This window comes from Neltuma alba, unplaced genomic scaffold (genome assembly GCF_004799145.2).
Source record: "Neltuma alba isolate B1F8T4 unplaced genomic scaffold, ASM479914v2 tig00012885_pilon, whole genome shotgun sequence".
NCBI classification, from domain to species: domain Eukaryota; kingdom Viridiplantae; phylum Streptophyta; class Magnoliopsida; order Fabales; family Fabaceae; genus Neltuma; species Neltuma alba.
In genome coordinates this window covers 61776-79291 of record NW_021637261.1, presented here as the reverse complement: position 1 = coordinate 79291, position 17516 = coordinate 61776, and the positions used below count along the sequence as shown (strand labels likewise).

General features: G+C 34.7%; 2 protein-coding genes and 4 non-coding genes across 6 annotated transcripts; 1 reads left to right on the top strand and 5 right to left on the bottom strand.

Moving 5' to 3' along the window:
- Positions 1 to 2555: 2555 nt before the first annotated feature.
- Positions 2556 to 2651, bottom strand: LOC114732189 (small nucleolar RNA R64/Z200 family). The gene has a single exon (XR_003738968.1). It is a non-coding gene; the product is annotated as a small nucleolar RNA R64/Z200 family (small nucleolar RNA).
- A 264-nt stretch (positions 2652 to 2915) lies between these two features.
- LOC114732188 (small nucleolar RNA U54) lies at positions 2916 to 3000 on the bottom strand. The gene has a single exon (XR_003738967.1). It is a non-coding gene; the product is annotated as a small nucleolar RNA U54 (small nucleolar RNA).
- A 77-nt stretch (positions 3001 to 3077) lies between these two features.
- On the bottom strand, positions 3078 to 3153 carry LOC114732186 (small nucleolar RNA SNORD18). The gene has a single exon (XR_003738965.1). It is a non-coding gene; the product is annotated as a small nucleolar RNA SNORD18 (small nucleolar RNA).
- Positions 3154 to 3233: 80 nt separating this feature from the next.
- On the bottom strand, positions 3234 to 3309 carry LOC114732187 (small nucleolar RNA Z199). Its single transcript, XR_003738966.1, has one exon. It is a non-coding gene; the product is annotated as a small nucleolar RNA Z199 (small nucleolar RNA).
- Positions 3310 to 6976: 3667 nt separating this feature from the next.
- LOC114732181 (thaumatin-like protein) lies at positions 6977 to 8008 on the bottom strand. The gene is made up of 2 exons (XM_028919471.1): positions 7913 to 8008; positions 6977 to 7761 (listed from the first exon to the last, which is right to left on the bottom strand). The coding sequence occupies exons 1-2, from the start codon at positions 7971 to 7973 to the stop codon at positions 6977 to 6979; spliced, it is 846 nt and encodes a 281-aa protein (XP_028775304.1). The 5' UTR covers positions 7974 to 8008.
- A 4104-nt stretch (positions 8009 to 12112) lies between these two features.
- LOC114732182 (serine/threonine-protein kinase D6PKL2) lies at positions 12113 to 14244 on the top strand. The gene is made up of 2 exons (XM_028919472.1): positions 12113 to 12750; positions 13268 to 14244. Exons 1-2 carry the CDS (start codon positions 12158 to 12160, stop codon positions 14154 to 14156), a joined length of 1482 nt encoding a protein of 493 aa, XP_028775305.1. The 5' UTR covers positions 12113 to 12157; the 3' UTR covers positions 14157 to 14244.
- The last annotated feature ends 3272 nt before the right edge of the window (positions 14245 to 17516 follow it).

Sequence of the window (17516 nt, the reverse complement as noted above, 5' to 3'; positions counted from 1 at the left end):
TGATTTTCTATTTTACCCCTATTTATTTTGTCTTCAACTCATACTCTATCTCCCTCCCACTTCTCTTTCTTTTAATAATTTAATTGTTCTCTCTTATAGTCTCTCTTCTTATTAATGGGGGTATTATTGAAAAAAATATTATACTTTTTACACATTAATTGTCTTTAACTAATTTTAACTGTTTTTTATCAACATAATTTAGTTATTTATCTCTTATAATAAGAAACGGAAAGAGTATTTCTTTCTAGAAAATGTCCAAACCGGCAAAGGCGAGTTAACAGAGGGTGATAGTGGAAGATAGACGGCAGCAACATTATGATATTCATCACCCGTCAATTCATAATCTTCGTCGGACAACCAATAGATATGGCTAGGAATCTGCGAGGATTATATTTAAAATGTAGCGGACAGATATTTATTTGGTTAGCTCACATGCTGATGAAGGGCAGCTCCAGGGCAGCTCCCAATTCCAGCCTGTGCAATTGCGCCAACATCCTTTTTTCCTTTTTCTTTGTCTTGGCCAAAGCTAATATATTGTCAATGTGCTATTTATCTTTTATGGTTTCTTTTAAATGGAGCCACAGGTTGCTACATCACTGTCACTAAATTTTCCATGATATCTTTTTTTTTCCACATCGAGATCTGATCCCTCCTAGCAAATTAGGTACACTGTTCTCTTTCTTTGTTTCTCATTCAAAAAAGAAGAAGAAAAAGGAAAAAAGATAGTTCCGCATTGTTTTACCAACAGATTAAATGAATGAGTCATTATTTAAACATTGAAATTGATTGAGACGATCCTGTTTGTGAAATCAGAAGCTCGTGAGTATAGAAAAAAGTGTACTAGAGGATGATGTAATTGGTAAACGAGCTTCAAATCGAACGACACGCTAAAACAAGAAGTAGACCGTCGATATCGAATTTATGACGAAGAATTCCAAGGGAATCTGATCACTTGATGTCCGCTCTTAACGGCAAGTAACCCAAAATTCATCATTTTTGATACTAGAAGTCTAGAACAAAACAAAATATAAAAGGATCTAAAAATAACACAGACAAATAGGAAAAAGGAACTCTTTGAAACATATGGTTTCTGGAATCTTTGTCGCACTGCTGACACTAGTTTTCGAGTTCCAACATGTGAGCCCCCAGCGCGAATACTGCAAAGGATTTCAAAGTTTTTCAATTGTGGGCTGATCCGTGCTTGTTTTCGTTTTAAAAATTGTAAACAACTGAATAAATTTAGATCGCAAACTATTTCTAACGATCAAAATCCTGGCATTTGGAGGTTACTTTTGAAATTGCCCGACATGGTGAAACATCCTGGAGATCAAGGTAGATTTCAATCACTGAAACAGAATAATTGGCCGGCATTGAGTAACCAACAGCACATTAAAGGCCTCAAATTGCACGACCGGGGGAGCAGGGATTACATTTCCAGGCATGAGAAAATTCCGTGAACTTGTGTAAATGCAAAACTAAACTCTTGTATGCCTTGCAGCCGAGGACTCGTCGTCTCATGATTTGATATTTATGATTGGTCTTCCATGTCTCACTTGAAATCCAATCTAAAAGTTCGTGCATACTTTCAATACCGACTACTTTCTGATGTGCACATTATCACAGCTCACACAAGGCACTGGCACTGGCACACCATCTCAAAGTGCCAAGTGATACGATTTCGAATAAATATAATCTAGGGCAATGTCAAAGATGATTTAACAGAGTCATGTGAGTCACTCAACAAGTGGCCTGCCCACATAAATATGAAACTATGACCTCTACTTCTACGAAGGAAACATTGATATCAAGGAACAGGGGCCGTAACGAGTGTTCTGTCTTCTGTTACCACATTAATTTTCCTGGGCATTAAGCACACCTGATTATAGTTAGATTAATTGAGAAGTCTGTATCATGGCAATGCTGTGCATTAGTTATTTCAGTTATTCTTTTAGCTCACCCATTCATTCCCCTTTTCGAGCAGGCACTAGCATATATGGTGTTACGAGGTGACAGACCAACCATTCTAACCATGTTAATTCTTTTAATTATCTGTCTAGGATCGAGGGTCAATTTAAATGGTTAACATGGTGACTTAGTTCAAACTTTGAAGTCAATATAATGGCTAACATGGTGACTTAGTTTAAACTTCAAAGTAGCATGCGAATCCAACTCACAAAAACGATGTACTCCTCTGATCCTTAATATAGGACTCAATTCTTGAGTTGGTTTTGGTCCTAAATATAAGACCCATTTATCATATTTATCAATTTTTTCTAAATTACCCTTATGGATACTCTCTCAACCATAATTAAGTAGAAGAGGAAGGAGGGCATTAAGAAAGATGATTATGGTATTTTAAGAAAAATGTGTCACTTTTCTTACAATTAACTAACTTACCTAACTTCCTTAATCTAATCAAATTAGTTAAATGGGTCTTATATTAAAGACCGGAGGAGTATTAGTTGATCAATCCAGCAGATTTTACTTGAAGACTTTGCTGACATCAAATGGCTCAATGCCTCAAAAGACCAAGACTCTCCATAAGGAAAATGAAACTTCTGCTCAGTAAATTTAGAATTGTCATTCTCATAGATTTGGAAAATCTCTGAAGTCTGACATGTGAATTTATTCTAAATTCATCACAGCAGAATAGAATTCTGAGATGGAACTCTATCATCAATAATTGTTTTCATAAGAAAATTCAAACATTTCTAATTAAATTGAACGATGGATAAATCAAACTTAAGCTCAGTAAATTTAGAATTGTCATTCTCACTGCCAAAACAGGAACAAAACAATTGGAACAGCACCTCACACATATCATTATCAAAAAATAGATTAGGAGAATCATACGTGCTAGTAACAACTTTTGTTAAGCCATCGAGTAGGAATAAGTCGAACACTAAGGTAGCCACTGCTCTCATTAGTAATAATATACTTTCCGCTCAGTTCTGAATCGGAATAGCGTATATTGCCATTAAGGCAAGTAATCACAGAGCAACGGTTCCTCATTAACAACTTGGAAAAAAAATAAAAATAAAATTGATGAAAGACCCAGGAAGGAACGCTCGCAAAGAGAGATCAGAAATGGTTATGTAATTATCGGTCACGGTAATTCAGAAACACGGACCAATATAAAATTCATCATATCTCTTCGGTTGCGGTTTACCAAGAATTTTCAGCGAAACATTTAAAAAAAAAAAAAGAAAAAAGAAAAAGAACAGGCATAATCCAATCATCAGAGACTTAAATACAGCGAATCATGGAATTTATATCCATCATATTGTTGCAGTTTTCTCATCATAGATTAGGATTCAACTTTTGTAGAGGCAGGAATAAAAAGACAAAACTCGAATAAACAATACAATCTAGAGACAATGAGACGCTCCCTTACTGTGGAAAGCCTTTCACAGGAATAGGCTAAGAGGGTTCCTAACCAGAGCGCGGAAGATGAAAATCGAAGAGACGTACCATGAAGCCACGATATATAAGCACAAGCAGCTGCCGCTCGAGGAGGCGAAGGACCCTGAGCATGGAAACCCTAATTGAAACGGACGCTGGCAAGACACGATCCTTTTGGGTCAAAACAGAAGCCCAAGAACCCAATGACCCAGAGTTTGGTTCTGCCTTTTTTTTTTTTAATATAAATTACGCAGACAAACTCTTATATCTAGAATTAAAGCTAATATTTTAATTTGGATGGTCTTTCAGGCTGAATGAGTTGAATTTGCATAATTTTTGAATAGTATCCAACATCCTAAAAAATTTATTGGTGTTTTGTCCTGAACCTATTAAACTTAAAAGTGGAGTAATTTAACCCCTCACTAACAGATTAGTAGACGGACGTTTCCTTCCTCAACATTTTAACAAAATAATGACACGCAATTCATTAAAATGCCACCTGTTTTTTAATAGCATCATGGGAAATTCATCAGATCAAAATAATCAAAGTGAGCTCCTGGATTTGGTCCAAAAAAAAACAAAAGGTAAGCTCCCGGACAAAAGATGACTTGGCTGGGTATGAGAATGACGTGGAGGGGTATGATGTTTGTTCTCGGCGTCTTGCCGACTAACGTCTTCTGCTTTATTCTGGGTCTGTCCTTTCCCAAATCCATCGCGCCAAACAGCATCATGGCTTCGTTGCCTTGGAGTCAGCAAATCCCGACAAGAGGAAGGATTACTTACTGGCCCCCTGAATTACTAATAAAAAAAAGTTAATTTAGTGGGCGCTGAATGGAATGGCTTATGCATCTGGGCCGATGATGATACTTTCTAGCTCATAGCCCATTTTTCTTTTTTTTTTTTGGTGCACCCATATTACTTATTTGAGTTTTACATTCTCTACCTCCCTATTCTCTTCCTCTCCGGTCCCTGCCACCCTACTCGAGACCAAGATTGAGGGTGTGTTTAGATAAAATCAAACTGTAATTTGAAAAAGTGATTCTGGAAAATAGATTCTGAGAAGAATAGATTCTGGAAAGAATAAATGTTATGAAAAAGTGATTTTGAAAAGTGAGAGTGTTTGGATAGTTGTTATCAGAAGCACTTTTTATATATACAAATTACTAAAAAAAAGACATAAGTTAATATGATAATTACAAAAAAAATAGATTTTATGATATATTTTAATTTGAAGGAATAAAATTGTTAATAATATATTTTTTATTAACATAATTAATAATACATAAGATAATATAATTAATAAATAATTAATATGTATATATATTTATAAAATATAAGATTAAATATGTTTATAAAAAAATATGTTTATAAAAAAAATAACAAGATACATATCCTATAGGCTCTCACACTCTCCCTTTTTCTCTAAAAGCAAAAATTTTTTGCTTTTTTCAAAACCATGGTTTTGGCCAAAAACCACGGTTTGTGCAAATTAGATGGGTGTTTGGATGACTTATCACCCAAACGGTGCCTGAGTGATAATTGAATGCGGGAGATTTTGTTTTTTAAATATGAGAAAGGTCTTTTTTGCCTCACTGCATGAAAAATATTAGTATTGTTAAATAATGATACAACTTTAGAGTGGCATACAGTACGGACCCGACAAACATGATTAACTGTAATATGCCAACTACTCCTGGTCTTATTTATAAAGCAGAGAGAAAATATATTTTTTGGTAATATATTTTTTGGTCCTATTTAGAGGATACTGAGAGAAATTTTTTATATTGATATATAATTTTACCTCTCATTTATTATTATGTTGACTTTGTTTATATGAGATATAATGTATATTAAATAGGGATAAAGTTGAAAATTCATTAAATTTTAAATGAGAGTTAATGAAATTTAAGGTTTTCCTTAGTTTGTGTAAAACATGCTAAAAGTGCCTTATAAATAAGACCAGAAGAGTATATGACGAACTTGTGGCATCATATTCAAAACAATTACTTCACGTCCCCTGATCACTTAAATTAGTTGACGTCTTAATTATCAGCGTCATGTGAACTTAGTTCCGGTTGAAAACTATACTTTTTCAATCATTAATATGGAACTTAATTATTAAGTTAATTATGATCTTAAATATAAGATCTGTTTTTTTATGTTTATCAGTTTTTTTAAATTACCTCTATAGATACTCCCTCAACTATAATCAAATAAGTGAGGGGAAAAGGATATTAAAAAAAGATGATTATGGTGTTTTAAGAAAAACATGTCATATTTTTTATAATTAGCTAACTTACCTAACTTTCTTAACCAAATCAAATTAGTTAAATAGATTTTAGATTAAACATAGGAGGAGTACTAAATTCCATAGACCAAAGCATACAAATGAAATAAATTCGACGACTCAATAAGCGAAAAAGTCAAATAATACCGAGCAGTTTCTTTATATGTATGTAAAGGACAAGAATCCCTCGGGTTAAATTCAACAGGGCGAGCTTGGTCCAAAAAAAATTCAACAGGGCGAGGGCTCTCACTACTTTTCTTTTCCTCCAACCATTAAGATTGCAATTTAAGCGGTCCGGATTTCATATTATATAAATAATTTTATAAAATATTTTTGTTGTTTTTTAATTATCGTGACTAAAATTTAATAATTTATTTTTGTTTATTTATTTTCTAAAAAAATAAAATTTTATTCATAATTTTATAAAATATAAAATATGCATGGTTCAAATTGCAATCATAAAAAGTAAAAAGAAATAGACGGGAAAGGAAGCAAAGAGACCTTTTTCCGAAGGTGTTTGGGCTACGGAAATCAGCCACCCCCCAGCTGCCTCTTAATTTTGGGGTTCATTCCATTTTTTTTTTTTTTGCGGTTGTGTTTATCATTAGATTTTACATATAATGAGTCACGTTTTGATATTTTATTTCAAAAAATGGTTTAGTTTTTATTTTTTACTTTTTTTTTAAATTTAATACTCTAAGTTAAAAAGAAATCAAAACATTTAAAGTTTTAAATATTTAAAAAAATAAAAATAAAAAATAAAACTATTTTTTGTAAATAAAATATTAAAATATAATACTAAGAAGTAAGAAGAACAATTAAAAATAAAAAAAACTCCAAATTTAAGGAGCAACTGGGTAGAGAAGGGGCAGCTCACACCTCAGCCCAAGGTATTCCAGCAAAAAAAAAAAAAAACAACTGATGTAAGTTATTAAGAGTGGGTGTGAACCGTGAAAGGAAAGATTCACGCCTTGCAGTTACAAATAATACATGAGAAACGCATTTCATATTCATCACAGTGATCAGCACAGAATGCTTATCTTAATTTGAATCATTGCGTTGTTTTTGAATGGTCTAGATTAAATTTAAATTTTTTATAATCAATGTTTTATTTTAAAAGATGCATAATTCAAAACAGAGATAATGTTATAGCTAACACTTATTTAAAAAATAAATTTATTATTCAAAAATTATATATTAAAAATTTTAAATCTCAACCATCCATATTAAATTTTAAATATCCTAGATTCACCTGCTTATTACTACCATGAACACTCAATGACGAGGTTAATACATGCCAATAGAAGTCAATAAACCATTAGAAGAAGGTAATTTCTGCATGGAAATCACGTCGTAAGAGTGCTCCTGGGAACCCCACCCTGAAGGACAAAACGTGACGATATACTCAGAGGACGAACAGCTGACCAATGGTGGAGGATTGTCGAAGGCATAGCTATAATAACACGGACATGCTTCTTTGAATATCTGGGAGTACACACTGGGCTTGCACCTCTCTGCACTTCCAAATTGGTTTCTACAGCAGAACATGTCGTTATCAAAAGCCAAACAAGCGCTTTTGCACGCCACAACCTCTCCTTCACGATTCAACACCTCAAGCTCCGCCGGGCACAGCCTCTTGAGATCCTTCGAGCAACCTTGGATGATGCATCTAGGGTTTATTACTCTGGAAGTGATCGAGACGGGGATGTTATAGCCGTCGACCAGGCTCACGTCGTAGAAGTTGGGCCTGCCTCTGTCACCTTGAAGCGACACTTGGACTAGTGTTGCCGGTGGAGTGCCTATGAGGCCGTTGCAGGCCAGCCTTCCGTCACAGTCTCCGGTTTCGCAGGCTGGTCTCCAGTTCCCGGCGGCGAAGTTACACCCGGTTCGGGCCCAGATACGGCCGCTCCATGACCATGGAGCCACGACTCGGCGGGTCTGGCCCGGAGGAAGGTAAAATCCACCGTCAGCTATGACTGGCTGGCCATTATTTGGCGCAGTCGCTGGCCATATTGGAAATGGGCATTTGTTGTGTATGTAGAAGGTGACTTCGTGTGCCCCTGCAGTATCACCTGTATATATATGCGTACACACAAGGCATAGAAGCGGTAAATATTAGGAAATATTACAAGTATATCCTCTATGGTTGTATATTTTAGAATTCGATGGTGAACTAATTTCTAAGTGCTTTAAATGATGATCAAGAGTTTGGAATTCGAATACCATGCCAAGAGGAAAGCCAGGTTAGGAGGAAGAAAGTAGCAAGAGAGTGAAGCAACGGCATTGTGTCTTGATTCTGATGAACGCAATTTTCTGCGCTAATGACCATTTAGGGTGGGTGCGTGCGTGTGTCTATATATAGTACAGGCAATTAAGAGCTGAACTGATGAGTTCTTGTTTAATTGTACTTTAAGGCTTGGTGAGGATATTCTTTAGAGAAAAGGAAGAAGGAGAAGGAAATAATTAATTATGGGAACTTTGGCCTTCAAGTATGGTCATTGCTTGAGTTGGTAGATACTAGATAGCAAACCCCGGGTAAGGTAAGAGCAATACAGGAGATGACACGTGCACACCAGATCGGGGTAGTGTGAGGGTTTTGCTTTATTGCGAAGGCGGACGAGTTTGCTCTGCTGTATGCTCAAAGGTGAATCGTCTAATCCATGACATCAATCATCCCGTGGCATATATGTGTGATCAGGCAAAACCGTGACATCGGGAGGATTTTTAGGCTTTTCTTTTCCCCCACTTGTGCGTTCATGAACTTTGCAGAATACAGAACGTGTATACTGCATTATCTCCGGCTAATATATAATATAAAATTAAAAAAAAATCAAATTAACTTACTTATATTCATTATATAATATAAAATCTTTCAATAATAAATTCAAGAAGTCAAGGGATTAATATTTACTACTATCTGTAAGTCTTAATATAAGAGCTTGTTGACTAACTTGAGCGGATTAAGAAAATTTGTTAAGTTAATTATTTATAATAAATATGTGTTATCTCTCTTAGAATACTTTTAATTATAAATATTAGTTAGAACTACTATTTGATGAAAACTTTAATATGTGCAACTATTACAGAGATTATTTTAAAAAGAAATAGATAAATATGAGAGATAAAGTAAATTAGGATCTTCTATTTTAAGATGAAATTGATTTGGTTTTTAATTGTTATCCTGAAGAAGAAAGCATCAATATTATTCTTTTGGCGTCTCTTGGGTGAAATGTAGATGAGGATCTATTTGGATACGTGTCTCTTGTGGGACTTCAAATTCAACCTCAAGATATTCAGAAATGGCTTCAGACTTCAGAGACATGGTTTTCTCAGCCTCGAGACGCGAAAATCAAGCCAGTGATTCTAGGCTCTAGCTAGCAATCGCGTGTTGCTTACTCCATAAGTGATTTACTTGCTATATCATCGCCACTCCGACGAGGCTAAGAAATGTCAACGAGGATTTTTTTTTTTCTTTTTTAAGAAGCAGCTCGACATTACGTGTTTTTTGTATTAAATGAATAAATTATTTTAAACCCATTTTTTATTAAAAGAATATTTTCGGGCTTTTTTAAACATCTCGTTACTTTTTGCTCGTTCAGGAGAGCAGTCCTGCTCCCTCGTTTCAAATTCAACAAAGGGGATTTTGTTTTGGCATATTCTAAGTAGGGTTAGTTCCTCCTAAGTGTGTTTCTTCTTGTTAGCAGATCATTAGATCCAACTCTCTTGGCCCAGCACAATAAAACCCGCATGCATAACAGCACGTGATATCAAGACTGGTTCAAATTAGAATCTTAAGATATTATATGATATATATCAGATTGTAATCATGTAACAATAGTATCGCGAGATTATCTCAATGTACATATTATATACTACATCCAGTTCTTAATATAAGACTTCATTTGACTTTTATTTTTGTCCTAAATATAATATCCCAATCTATTTTGTCTCTAATATTTATGCAATTTTTTTCAACATAATCTTTCTAATAATTATAGTTTTGACCAACACACTTGATTAGTAAGAATATTTGAGAGAAGACAGCATACATTTATTATAAATAACTAACTTAACTTATTTCCTTAATTTCCTTAAATTAGTCAATTAACTCTTATAATTAGGACCGAAAGTAGTATATTGTAGCTCTATCAATAAATAGATCACTACGAATTCATCTTAGTTTTATTTTTTTACTTTCGTTTTCTCTCTCTCTTCTTGCTCAGCCTTACATTACAGCGATTATGGGTCAAGCAAGGAATTGTACACATATATAGGGTGTGTTTGGGTGACACCCCAAACCATGGTTTGGGGTGTCAATCACCCAAACACCCCCTCTAAAAACCAAAACCATGGTTTTGGGTCAAAACCATGGTTTTGGAAAAAGCAAAATTTTTTTGCTTTTGGAGAAAAAAGGGAGAGTGTGAGAGCCTATATGATATGTATCTTGTTATTTTTTTTATAAACATATTTTTTGATAAACATATTTAATCTTATATTTTATAAATATATATACACATTAATTATTTATTAATTATATTATCTTATGTATTATTAATTATGTTGGTAAAAAATATATTATTAACAATTTTATTCCTTCAAATTAAAATATATCATAAAATCTATTTTTTTAGTAATTATCATATTAACTTATGTCTTTTTTTTAGTAATTTGTATATATAAAAAGTGCTTCTGATAACAACTATCCAAACACTCTCACTTCTCAGAATCACTTGTTTACAAAATCTATTCTCCCCAGAATCTATTCTCCAGAATCACTTTTCCAAACCACGGTTTAGTTTCATCCAAACACACCCATAGTCAAATACAGCCTCTTTTGGATACCGTGTCCAATATTCCCCAAAAAAAAACCTTTAAAAAGTATATTTTTAAAAGTTTATTTGGGTAAATAAAATATTATTTTAAGTCAATGACAAGTTGCCAAAATGATGGCACTACCTACAATACTTAGATAAGATCTCATAGTATAATGCTGACATGTTTGTATGTATAAAATGAAAAAAAATAAATTGAAAGCTCACCCCTAAAGCTTGAAAAAAAGTATATAATCAATTTGTGAAATTATGAGAGTTATTTTTACCATCTCCTAAATTAATTTGACAAATATACTTTTGATGTTTTAAAATATAATATCTATTTAATTAATTTGAATAGATTAAAAAAATTTAATTAATCAAATTATTTATTTATGAAAAAAATATTTTGATTTTTTAAAATATTTTTAAATCATTTACACTAAATCAATCTCTTGATGCAAACTTACTAAATACTTGCAATCAAATAGTTCAAAAGACTGCTGGTAAAAAAAAAAAGTTCAAAAAACAAAATAAAGTAAAATATTATATTTAGAATTGAATTTAATTCTCTAACTCTTGGGCATACTTTAATGAATCGTTTTACTTTAATATTAAAAAAAAAAAGTACCATCTAGGATGCTGCGCGTGAAGTTTCTTTGTTCGTTTTTTCCCCCTAGTTATCGAAACGCTAGCATATTGGTTTGCATGTGTTGGCGATGAGTTTTTTTTTTTTTTTTTAAATTTCGCAATAAGTAGGTTGAAGCTTATCAATAGAAAACTCGGAGCGCAGTAACTGCAGAGATTCATTCATGACTTTCTCCATTGTTTTTTTCTTGATTTATGACAAGGTTCGTTGTGGCGGGCCCAGATTTACTAACCCCCTGCTCTATCATTTGTGGTTCTCGGGAATATCCACTGGAATCCAAATTCACCACCCATTCCATATTACTTTTGCATATGTTTTCCCTCACACTCCTCTCTCCCTGTGAGTTGTGACTCGCAAAAAAATAAAAATAAAAAAAGGCAGTGCTTTGGAGTTTGGAGCGAGTCCCCTGCGCTGCATCATCGCAACCAAACCGGGATGATCATGATCTTATCCTCAGAAGATGGACGGTCAAGATTCTGAGTTAGTAATATACAAACCCCATAGTCGTGTGTCGCTGGAACTCCAAATTCCGCCTACACGCCGAAGCAACAGTCTTGAATGGTTGAATGACTGAATGAGAGTGTATTTTTTTAATCTGAAGGGCCCTTGTTTTGTCGTCCTCGTAATTAGGGCCACTCTCTCTCTCTCTCTCTCTCTCTCTTCCTCTGTAATTTTTGTCCCCGAGCTGTAACACTTTCTGGAACTGTGCAAGAGAGAGCCTGGTCTCAAAACCCAACCCAGTCATCGGGTGTATCAGCAAATTCAATATCATCTCATCTCATCTCCCTCACATTTCAAATTTGAACTCTCTGTTTTTTCACATTTTTTAAGTTATTATTTTTTACCCTTCCTTTTGGGTCCCCATGTTCAGCTCCCTTCGCGCCCGCGTCCCTCTCGCTCTCTCTTTGACCGCCTCGGTCACACACCCCCACCAACTTGACCGAACCCACTTTTAACCGAACCTTCCTCTCTCACACTTCCTCCATTGAACCAACCCTTGGCTGATCCATGGACAAGCCACCACCCGAGAATGCTGACCACAATGATGCTGAATCTCCCATTGCTAGTAGCTGCCGGGACCCCAATGTTAGTGGCAGTGCTAGTATTAGCATGTGTAGTAGTAGCAGCAACGTTGAGACTCAGAGGAGCACTGGATCTATGACGGATTGTGAAGCCAGTGAGGGAAGTTTTAGGAGCTTTAGCCCTTCCAAGCCTCACAAGGGGAACGATATTAGGTGGGATGCGATACAATGTGTGAAGGGGAAAGATGGGGAATTGGGTTTGGGGCATTTCAGGCTGTTGAAGAAGCTAGGTTTTGGGGATATTGGGAGTGTGTATTTGGCTGAGCTCAGAGGGATGGGGTGTTTGTTCGCCATGAAGGTTATGGATAAGGGCATGTTGGCTGGAAGGAAGAAATTGGCAAGAGCTCAGACTGAGAGAGACATTTTGAGTTTATTGGACCATCCTTTTCTTCCCTCCCTTTATTCACATTTTGAGACTGAGAAGTTCTCTTGCTTGCTCATGGAGTTTTGCAGTGGAGGGGATCTTCATACCCTCCGCCAGCGGCAGCAAGGCAAGCATTTCACAGAGCAAGCTGCCAGGTTAGTTTATAATGGCACAATTACTTGACGCTGATATTACTAATTCTCTTTGCTTTGCTCCTTAATGATGTAAAGAGTCAATCAAGCTTCATGTCATTGAAGGGAAGAATGCGGAATCTTCTGTTTGGCAAGTCTCGATTAAAGATTGGAAGGGAAATTTGTTCCACAGTCCAAAGAAGTTTACCTTTTTGTTTTTGGCTGCATTTTTTAAGCTGCTATTTTCCTCAGCTATGATTTCAGGGAAGGGCATATAGTTTTATTTCCCTGTTCACCTGCATAATCGATAGCTGTTATTGGTCCGGCAGACTCTTGGGTAAAAGGAACTCAATCCTGTTGCCAATCATTACTAGTCATTATAATCACCACCTAATGTTGGTATTTTGCTGTCTGCATGGTTATGTAAATGGTTGTCTGGAAATTAAAGCCTCCATAATCATTCGGTTCTACTTACGCTGGAATGCTTTTAGGCTCAAAGTTTTTGAATCTGCTTTCTGATAGCTTCATTTTCTTTTTGCAGGTTTTACGCTTCTGAAGTGCTTCTTGCTCTGGAGTATCTACACATGATGGGTGTTGTGTACAGAGACTTGAAGCCAGAAAACGTACTGGTAAGAGAAGATGGGCATATCATGCTCTCTGATTTTGACTTGTCACTTAGATGCTGTGTAAGTCCCACCCTTGTTCAGTCCAGTAAAGAACCATCTTGTCAGATATCCTCCTACTGCATCCAGCCATCTTCATGCATCGATCCACCCTGCAAATTACCCGTTTGCGTTGAACCTTCATGCCTGCAGCCATCTTGCTTCAAGCCCCATTTCTTCAGCTCAAAAAAGACCAAACCAAAGAGTGAAAAACACAGCTCAGCGAATTCAGACTCACTTCCAGTACTAATTGCTGAGCCAACTAATGCTCGCTCTATGTCATTTGTCGGGACTCATGAATATCTAGCTCCTGAAATCATAAGAGGTGATGGTCATGGGAGTGCAGTGGATTGGTGGACATTTGGTATTTTCCTGTATGAATTGTTGTTTGGGAAGACCCCATTTAAAGGCAATGGGAATCGAGAAACGTTGTTCAATGTCGTGGGTCAGAGTCTAAAGTTCCCTGAGGGATCAAGCATCAGTTTTGCAGCGAAGGATTTGATAAGAGGATTGCTTGTGAAAGACCCACAGAAGAGGCTTGGATTCAAAAGAGGAGCCACTGAGATCAAACAACATCATTTCTTTGAAGGCATTAATTGGGCTCTCATTCGCAGCATCCATCCCCCTGAGATCCCAAAACCACTCGATCTTTCATTTATGAACCAGACATCCAAGTCATCTTCAGTGCCTCCTAGTGAAAAAGGTGCTGCTACAACTGATTCAAACAGGTCCTCCTCGGGTCCATACTTAGATTTTGAATTCTTTTAGTGATAATTTCTTTGTTAGCAGCCAAACAATGCTTAGCTGTAATGGCCCATGTACATTGTTGGCATTCGATTCATTTCATCAATGAAATCTTTTTCCTATGGGCATTTAGCTATTCCTCATCAAGAAAAGAAAAGAAGGGATAGAAATAAAAACGGAGAAAGGTTACATAAAACAGGAACGAAAAGAGGAGGCAACTTTTAGCCAATTTCCTTTTCCATTTTTTTCTTTATTATCCTGTTGCAAGGGGACCTCCTCTTGTGGGTCTAACTTTGCATATCAGATTCTCTCCACTTTGCTTTGTCACTATTTGTCTGATATCTGAATTGACCCCGAAAATCCCCGAAACTTTGTCAAGAAATGAACTTTGTAAAAGAAAAAAGAAAATGAACTAGACAAGACACGAGAAAAGTTGTGGGGTGGAGTGGGACTGGATGCATTTGGCAAAGTGAAAAAAATGTGGCGTCTCTGTCTTTCTGATCCTTTTGCTCTCTTATGCTGGCTCACAAAGTATGAGTAGCTTGCTTGAATATTGCTCCCTAGTACTGGTGCTTTATTCCTCTGCAGATTCAGCCTTTGTTATTCATATTTTCCTGATGATGATACTTTAATCATGGCGTCTTATTACTTTTCTCATTTAAGAAGCAATCGATGGAGAGTTCAGAGAGAGGCCGTGGCGTTTCATTGTGAGAAAGAAAACAGCGAAGATGCTTCTGTAACTCCCCCCTTCCGTCTTTTACAAGTATTGTCTGCGATGTTATTAATCATTAGATATTGGATGTATTGTTATTGTATTTTATTGATTCTGTTAACCTGACAATTAATAGGACAAAAATAGACAATTACTTCCTTCTCCTTTGTTTAAGCTTTCATTTATTTTCTATCATAAAAAAAAAAAATATCAATGTGTACCAATGTCTCTTGAAGTGCAATTATCAAATTACCCTTAAGCTAAAGTATATATCCATCCATTTTTTAAATCGAAATTTGACATATTAAAGTGTATGCTTTTTTATTTTTATTTCAATATTATTTATTTTATATTGAAAATGATAAAAAAAATTTTATTTGAATCAAAAGATTATTCAATACTGACCCAATAAATATTGATTATGTTTCACACATAATTAATAAAATATATTTATAACCTTTTTATGCAAAATAAAATAAGTATAACTCGTGTGTTCAATTTTGAGAGAGAATGTCACTAACTAGCCATGAAAAAAAATCTTATAATTTAAAATTTTCAAATGAGATTATAATTAAAATTTAATAAAACATGTTTGGGCTGATTTGATGAAACGCAGTCATATCTAAAATAAAATATTATTATTTAAATTAAAATGAAATGATATTTGTTCCCCATCCTCGACCATACTGTCCAATGCATTAAATAGGGAAGTGCTTCTTGCTATGCTATAAATGCAAATCCAAAAGACAAGAAGGAAGCTAAATGAGAAGGTTTTATTCTATAAATGTGATATGAAAATTTTTCTTTCTAAAAAAAGTTAATTTGTTTTGTTGTGAATTGATTAATGGCGGGCTTCCTTTCTAAATTCTCTCACGTTGATTTGGGCGAAGATCAAATTACTTGTGGGCTGACGTTTTTTGTGTACTCATCTTATATTTAATTTAGTTAAAATAAATTAAGGTTTGAATTTTTATTGAGAGAGATTCGTACGTTTAGTGTTAACAGTACCTTATAAAATTATTCTGTGCACAACAAAAGAATTGTCTTTTTATTAAAAAAAAAAAAGAAATTCTCACAAATTTCACTATTAAAATTTGTGGTCCAGGGAAAGTACGAACAAGCTGCATAAATAGATCTTGCGCGACCTCCAAATTGGGTTAGCCTTTTGGGTTTTCTTGGGGCGGCCCCATCCCTCACTTCATTGGACGCCCTCTTTCATTTAGGCCGAATTTGGAGGTCCCCTTGTTATCACCTTTTGCGGTGGGAAAAACCACATGGCCTCCGACATTATGAAGAGTTTTGATTGGTTTTATTTCTAATTTTCTATACTGAATTGAAAATATATTCAGTAATTGGAAAGTTTATGCATCTATTCATTAAAATCCACCTAAATTCTAAATGAAGGGGAGAAATAAATATAGCTTTGGAAGGCATTTGAATGTCACGAGATTACGAGAAGTTCAGTAAAATAACTAGGACAATACTAATATCAATTTTTTATTTTTTATATCGCTGAGGCTGAGCGTTTCATCGGCTTAATGACTCATTCTAACGTCAACTTCACAGATTCTGTCTCATCTTAGGCTCCACTCAAATGAATCAGGAAAGTTAAAATTGTTGTGTCCAAAAAGAGAAAAAGCCCCAATCGTGAGAATTTGATGTCTGCCCATACCAATATATGTAACGGTTGCCCAAAAAAAAGAAACAATCCAGTTGCAAACGTTCCTGACTTTACCTAAAAAGAAAATGAGTAAATTACGGATTAAGTTTTGGTTTGGGTCGCCATTATTAATTTGTTATTACAAGATTTGAAGTATGCTGCTGTGGTTTGGATTTGCTTCGTTATTACCAAACGGGCGTAAAATATCCCTTCTGGTAATAGTATTTTACCAGGCAGGATCTCCAAGGGTTGCATTTTGTCTGATATTGCTGTTTCTCTGCATTGAGATAATGGAAGCGTTATTCATTCATTAGAGGAAAAAAAATATGTTATTCAATTTCAAACCAAAAAGAAAAATGAAATGAGTTTCATTCGCTTTCGTATATGTGCTGACAATCCGGTGTCGCATTCAGAATGAGATGGAATTCGAATTGAAATGTTAAATCCAGAAAATGAAAAGAAATTAACAAAAGCATCCTGGTTATTAAAAAAATTGAAAAAGTTGTCGAATTCTTAAGAGACATGTCATATTCAATCGTCTATCTAGCATAATTACTTCTAATAAATATATATTAGATACTTAAAAAAAGAAGAAGAAAGAATCGCTCTATTTATAAATTAATTGTGAGATGCACACAGTATAATATACTACCTCCAGTCCTAATTATAAAAATTAATTGACTAATTGAGTAGATTAAATAAATAAGTTAAGTTAGTTATTTATAATAAATAATTACTATATTTCCTAAAATATTCTTGTTAATCAAATTTATTAGCTAGAACTACCATTATTAAAATAACTATTTTGAGAAAGAATATATAAATATGAGAGACAAAATCAATTAGGATCTTATAATTAAAATGAAAATAAAAGTCAAACGAGACCTTATACTCCTCCGATCCTTATTATAAGACCCCATTTGACTTTTTATTTGGTCCTAATTATAAGACCCCAATCCATTTTGTCTCTTATATTTATGCATTTTTTTCCAAGATAATCCTTCTAATAATG